At 46.0% G+C, this 6,931-nt stretch overlaps 1 protein-coding gene across 2 annotated transcripts; it reads left to right on the top strand.

Moving 5' to 3' along the window:
* The first annotated feature begins 261 nt into the window (after window positions 1-261).
* On the top strand, window positions 262-4,749 carry LOC123110546 (protein FAR1-RELATED SEQUENCE 5). 2 transcript variants are annotated; one of them, XM_044531100.1, is made up of 5 exons: window positions 262-536; window positions 691-831; window positions 1,596-1,658; window positions 1,964-2,026; window positions 2,125-4,749. In XM_044531100.1, exons 1-5 carry the CDS (start codon window positions 504-506, stop codon window positions 4,234-4,236), a joined length of 2,412 nt encoding a protein of 803 aa, XP_044387035.1. In that variant the 5' UTR covers window positions 262-503; the 3' UTR covers window positions 4,237-4,749. The 2 variants fall into 2 exon arrangements, with proteins under 2 accessions (XP_044387035.1, XP_044387034.1); XM_044531099.1 differs by having other exon boundaries at window positions 1,578-1,658.
* Window positions 4,750-6,931: the final 2,182 nt, after the last annotated feature.

The raw sequence follows: 6,931 nt of genomic DNA, 5'->3' as shown, positions 1-6,931 counted from the left end.
ACCATCGTGACGGCGGAGGACGTTTGTGGACTATGTTTCGACAAGGCACGAGTTTCTGCAAGGGTGGAATGATAGTTTTACCTCTTGTGGAATTCTTTGTGCACAGTTGCTTGACAAACATTTGAGTCTGGTATGGTGACCATATGTGTAATCTGTGTGAACAGGTTGTCTAATGAAATATATGTTTGCTTCAAAACAAAACAAAAAACAAAAAACTGCGTCTGAAGAGTTAAACGGCGGACGTCCACCTCATAGCAAAAGGGCCGAAGGAGAAACGCAGCGCAGGGCATGAGATCCCTCGTCCATCTCGGTCCTCTATCCAGCAGGCGGCCGCCGCACATTTATCCTCCGCCCTCTTCCCCATCTCGCCGCAGCAAGGGTAGTCTTCCTCTCCCTGTTCGGACCCAACCCCTCCTCTCCTCGCTCCACAAGCCAACCCCCCCTCCCTCCCCTCGTGTTGGGGAATTGGATCTAGTCTAGCCCCCTCGGCGGCGCGGCGGCGGATGCCGCCGAGCCCTGGTGCTGATACCCAGAAGGTGTGCCCTAAAACCCTACAGTTAATATATATTCTCCCTGTAATAACATGTTCGTAGCTTTGATCCATGGGCCAGACCGCAATTCGTATACAGTCTGCTACTGATGTTATATGATGTATTCGTAGATGAAACTGACTTGATGGGATTGTTACAGTTTGTGATGGGAGACATGGTTACGGAATTGGACGAGGCAGGAGTAAGAAATGCAGAGAACTCCACGGAACAGAGGGAGGCATACAATGTAGTTGACGATGAAGGTTCCCCTGTACCTCTACTAATGTTGCCTAGTGGAAAGGTATCACTTGAACATGTATCCGTTTGGTGTTTGGGTGCATTCTTCAGTTCAAAAAAATACCACTGGCTGACCCGTGCGACGGCTAGTTCGTAGGTGTTAAGTGCCATGGTTATCTGTGTCGTAGACAATTTTTTTAGTTAAGGGCTTGTTGGGCTACAGGAATTTAAATGCATTTGGTACATATCTTAAGTAAATAGTTCGGTAGGATGTGTATTGGTATTAGCTGTTGACATGAGTTTTCTTATCATAGTTGGCAATGCTCATATCTCATAGTGATGCACATGAAGTGACTTTATACTCTTGCAGCACTGTGGCCCTAGTGTCCAGTAGGCACCAAGTATTCAGTTTCTGTGTGCATACATGAATGTGGGTAGTTTGTGCCTGTCTGCGGGTACTATATGTGCCCAATGATTTAGACAGAAATAAAGCTAGGCTTGCTTGTACTGCAGTTAAATTAAACAGCAAAACTAAGTTTGTTGAGGAGATTACCAACGGACTTTGCAGATAATAAGTAACCACTGAATGTGTGCCTGTCAACATAATAATTATATGCCCCTTCGTGCCTGTTATGCATTTTTTGGTGTTTGAATTGACAAAGGAATTTGTGGTGAGAACTATTTGTCTATTAGTCTTTGTGTTGTTTGACTGGAAGACAAAATTCTGACAGAGAATGATTAGTATTATGTGGATTAATATATGTCACTTTTCTATTTCATGAGTCATCCTACCATGCTGCATTTAAACAGATTAAATACCTAACACAGGAACCTGTTGGCAACCAATCAATGACAGAAGGAAGACTGCAACCAGCCGGTGATAATTACCAGGTGTGCAGACAAAAATAGCATAATTACGACCTTCCCGGCTGTTATGCATTTCATTTTCTTTGAGTTGGAAAGATTGAACTGTTACTCTATCAGTTTTTGTGCTGTTTGACTGGAAGTAATGATTCTGACCTAGAGCGATTAATATATGGCACTTTTGTATTTGTCTGTTAGTCTTTGTGTTGTTTGACTGGAAGACAAAATTCTGACCGAGAATTATTATTATAGTGTAGATTAATATATGGCACTTCCCTATTTCTTGAGTCATCCCATCCTTCGGCATATAAACAAATTAATACCTAACACAGGAACCTGTTGGCAAACAATCAATGACAGAAGGAACACTACAACCAGCTGGTGATAATGATCAGGTAAACAAACCAAGCAAAGCATAACCATGTCACCCAAGTTAGACACCTGAATATGACATTTCACAGTATCTTAACATAAGTTATTCATTGTCATGCAGGACCCATCTTTAGATAGTATTGAAAAGAATACAGAAGGACTACTGGCAGATGGACAGGATCAACAAACCAACTCAGTTTACCATCCACTGCAGCAAGCCGAAGAAGAAAACCAGTTACATGATAATGTGGAAAGCAACGAAATGCTAAGGAACTATAGCAGCAGTGAAACTGATTCAGACAGCAGCTCAGGGAGCGACTCAGATAGTGAAGTCGGAAAATACTTCTATCCTCAAATTGAGCAATTGGAGATGGCAAAACAACCAGAGCCTGGAATGAAATTCGAAACCCTTGAAGATGCGCACAGGTTTTATAATACATATGCTCTCCTAACAGGTTTTGAGGCAAAGCGCGGTACAAATTACATGAGGAAGAAGTTTCACCTCATATGCAACAGGAGTGGTAAATCGAGGGCAACTCCGGACCTGCAGAGGAAGCGGAAGAGAAAATCTATAGAGAAGACAAATTGCCAAGCCAAGGTAATAGTGAAGCTCACTAAAGGCCAATGGGAGTTTACAACAGTTCGTAATGAGCATAACCATCCGCTCTGTCCAAGTGCTTCCCTCACAAAATTCTACTTGAGCCACAAACACATATCAACTGAAGAAAGGTCATTTCTGAAAGTTCTGCAACGAACTAGGATACCTCCAAATAAAGTTATGAAGATTTTTAGGAGAATGAGAGGCAGCTTTGGAAGCACACCATTCAAGAAAAAGGATGGGACCAATTTACTATGTGCAGAACAACATAGAAAAGAGAACTCAGATGTTGGAAGAATGTTGATGTACTTCAAAGAAAAGGAGCTTCAGGATCCAAGTTTTCAATGCATGAAGCAAACAGATGAAGACAACATAGTTCGGAGTGTTTTCTGGACTGATGCGAGGTCAAGGATGGATTATAAGATTTTTGGAGATTTCCTGTTGTTTGATACTACCTATACCACAGATAGGCATAACATGCTATTTGCTCCTATTATTGGAATAAATAACCATGGGAGAACCCTCTTGTTAGGATGCGCCTTGTTACATGACGAGAGCGCTGAAACTTACAAATGGATGTTCGAAACACTTTTGCATGTGATGGAAGACAAAATGCCAGTATCAATTATAACAAACCAGGATGAAGCTATGGCAAAAGCAATTGGAGAGGTCATGCCACAAGTAAGGCATCGGTTGTGCAAATGGGATGTACTGGAAAAGGCACAGCAAAATATTTCAGCCTTCATAGCAGAAAGTGGCAACATAAAAGCAGACCTGGATAGCTTGGTTGACAACTCACTGACAGAAAAAGAATTTGAAGAAGGGTGGGATGCACTCATTGAGAGATACGGTGCAAGTGAAAACGAGTACCTACAAATCTTGTGGCAAAGAAGGAAAAACTGGGTGCCTGTTTATTTCAGAGAAGATTTCTATCCATTTGTCCAATCACATGGATGTGACAAAGGGATGAACTTGTTATTCAATGACTATGTGCTTTCTATTGACAGAATAGAGAAGTTCATTGAAAGATATGAGGAGATACATAAGAATATAACTAAAACAGATGAAGAAGATAGACTGCAAACAGGAACTGTACCTTTATGCTTTTCATTGCAGCCAATAGAAAAGCATGCAGCTGATATTTACACAAGGCAAATATTTCTGAAAGTACAGAGAGAACTTCTCCACTCTACCGCTTTCAACGTGCAGGAGGTCCAAAGAGGGGCTGTGTACCGACTAAACAAGGTTTTCAACTATGAGAATCCAGAGTTTGATCGAAATAACTTTGAAGTGCAGGTTGAATCTGGCACCAATGCATTCAAATGCCAGTGCGCAAAGTTTACCAGGGATGGAGTACTGTGCTGCCACATATTCAGACTTTTCACACAGTTTGGAATCAATCAAATACCAGAGCAGTACATAGTGCCCAGATGGACTGAAAAATTCAGAGAAGAGAAGGAGAAACAGTACAAGGAAAAATGCTCCGAGCAGATGGACACTACAATGAGATACACAAATTTTATGACTAAAATGGCTGACCTCGGCAAAACAATATGCAGCGATGGCGCAAAATACGACGCATTCATGCTTGAAGTCGACAAGATTCAGGAGAACTTCGCAACGGCACAAAAATAATCCTGAAAATTATTATACTTGTGTTGTGGGCAAGGGGGCAGGCAACAGAAGCATCTGCGTCACTGCAGGGTTACTGTTATGCAAGTCATAATGTTGAACTAACTGGCGGCCTCTACTGGATACTAGACTTGCGCTGCTATGGTGTTTGGAATTTGCCGGTTTTGATAGGTTTGAGTGAACCCGTCTTTGAACACAGGAGTGTCTTTGGTGCGGGAATCAGGATGTCCAGCAGCAGGATTTTGTAGAGAATTAGCAGGATGCTCATGTCCAGGATGAAGTAGAATAGTTAGGATGTCTATTTTAGCTAATTAAGAATTCAAGATAATGATAAGAGTCCAACAGAACTAGATAGTGTCTATGCAATGTCTGTTAGTAAAATGCCAGAGATTAGAGCTGGTGAGTTTATCTGCCCTAGGAGTTCATGTGGTTAATACAGTTTGTGTTGAATGCGCGATACTGTTGGCCTACTGCTGCCATGACTGAGATAATGTCTGATCCAGCATTTTGCTCGTCTCTGAAAGCTTGTTTTGTGTTTTGTGTTTAAAAGTTGCAACACAACTGAAATAATATACGGAAAATCTATGCTACGCACACATGCACAATTGCTCTCCCATGTTGGGCATCCCAATGGGATTTGCTACGATGTCCACTCAATTTTTTTTATTTTTTTGAGAAACCGATCTCCACTCAAGTCTGTAGAGTTTTGGCCCCTGTCGGTTCGTGGGCTGCTTAGTGTGGGTGGCTAGGTCCGTCTGACAGTGTGTGTATGAGACCCAGATGACTTTCCCTCAACCAAAAAGAAGAGACCAGATGGCTTTATATATGGACCCCGATAAATCCCGAATGTTCGGATTTTAAGCATGTCATCCCAAACGTTTTTCATGGCAACTTTAATTGGAGCGAGGTGGCAACTATAGTTGTTAAAACATGGGCATCCTTGTCCCAATTGTTTTTTTGCCAGAAAATTACCATGTTTGTCAACCTCGTGTGAATCAAAGTTGCCATGAAAAACGTTCGGATTGTCATGCTTAAAATACGAACATTAAAGATTTATCATTTCTGTTTATATATTTCCCTAAAAAAGATGGCTTTATATATTCATGGCTCAACGTACATGGTGTGAGGCAAGTTCTGATGAACTATCCCTGTAAACTTCCTGTGATCTTGACATTGCTATGATCCAATCCTCCGCCTGAGAGTAAATTGCTCAAAGCCACCACATTTGTGGCGAGAATACTCCAAAACTACCGTTTTTGCCGAAAATCACAAAAAACCACCAACTCTGCGGCAAGTGAGTAACAGATTGCACTGATTCGAAATTGAGCTGCGTCTAACAGCAAAGCTGACGGGTGGGACCGGTCTGGCTGGGCTGATGTGGCGAAGACTAAACCTAGTCGTTGTTTGACCTGCTGAGGTGGAGAGGGGGCCCACCTGTCAGCCACATCATCGAGGTCCACGATGAGCGCACGAGCCCGTTGACTGGAGGCGGTCTTCGGGGGGGAAAGGGAGGAACCACCAGGAGGCTCGCCGGCGGCCACACATCTTGTCTCCTCTCTCCTTTCCTTCTCTTCCCTCCTCTCCTTCCTTTTCACAGGAGCTGCGGCCATGGATGAACGACAACGGCGAGCCCCCCCCCCCACCCCGGTGCGCCCTTGCCCGCTCCGGCGAGGCCGAACTCCGGCGTGTCCGCGCCCCTGCCCACTCCAGCGAGGTCGAACCCCTCCGGCGAGATCGAGGCACCCCGTGCCCGCTCCGGCCCCGTGTGCCCGTACCCCTGCCCACTCCGGCGATACCAAGGCCCCGCGCCTGCCCGCTCCGGTGAGACCGAGGCCCCGCGTGCCCGCTCTGGCGAGGCGGAGCCCGCGCGTGCCCGCGTCCCAGCCTACTCCGGCGAAGCCGAGGCCCTGCGTGCCCGCTCCGGCGAGGCGGAGCCCGCGTCCCAGACTACTCCGGCGAGGACGAGGCCCTGCGTGCCCGCATCGCTGCTGTAGGCTGCTGGGGAGGAGGCAGCGGACCACGGCGCCTTGCGGGGTGGATCCGGTGGCCGGTGCCTAGATCCGGCGGCTAGTGACGAGGGAAGCTCGTAGGGCGTCGCCGGCGCGCCACCGCCCCGCGTCCGCGCCTGCAGTGCTGCTGCATCTCGTCCGCGCCCTCGCGCTTGTGCCTGCAACGTCGTCGCCCCGCCTGCGACTGCAGCACCGCCGCGCGCGGGAGAAGAGGCGGAGGAGGCGTGGTGTAGTCGGGGTCGTCGCCGCCGGGGCAGGGCCGGAGTCAACGGGGGGAGAGAGAGGGGAAAAGATTTGTAAGCAGGAAGAAAGATGTGTGGGAATGACATGTGGGACCCTTGTCCACGTCAGCGTATTGTTCAGGTAGATTTGTCCACGTAGACCCGACAGGTGGGCCAGCGCTATCAGTTTCCGATTAGTCGCGACTCACAACTCGTTTAGTGCAATCTGTTACTCACTTGCCGCAGAGTTGGTGGTTTTTTGTGATTTTCGGCAAAAACGGTAGTTTTGGAGTATCCTCGCCACAAATGTGGTGGCTTTGAGCAATTTACTCTCCGCCTGACGAGAGATGTTGCTAAGTTTGTAGCATTTGGTATTCAGAGCACTTGTTTTGATCCTTAATTTATCCCCACAATTCCATAGTTTTGTTTTGTCAGTCTAGTCCTCTCGATTTGATCCTATGATCTCGT

Source organism: Triticum aestivum, chromosome 5B (assembly GCF_018294505.1).
Source record: "Triticum aestivum cultivar Chinese Spring chromosome 5B, IWGSC CS RefSeq v2.1, whole genome shotgun sequence".
Taxonomy (NCBI): domain Eukaryota; kingdom Viridiplantae; phylum Streptophyta; class Magnoliopsida; order Poales; family Poaceae; genus Triticum; species Triticum aestivum.
This window is presented reverse-complemented; position numbering and strand designations above follow the sequence as displayed.

Coding starts and splice junctions, on each gene's coding strand:
- LOC123110546 (XM_044531099.1), top strand. CDS start 504: ATGCCGCCGAGCCCTGGTGCTGATACCCAGAAG. Junction 537..690: donor CTGGTGCTGATACCCAGAAG/GTGTGCCCTAAA, acceptor GGATTGTTACAG/TTTGTGATGGGAGACATGGT. Junction 1,659..1,963: donor CAGCCGGTGATAATTACCAG/GTGTGCAGACAA, acceptor TACCTAACACAG/GAACCTGTTGGCAAACAATC.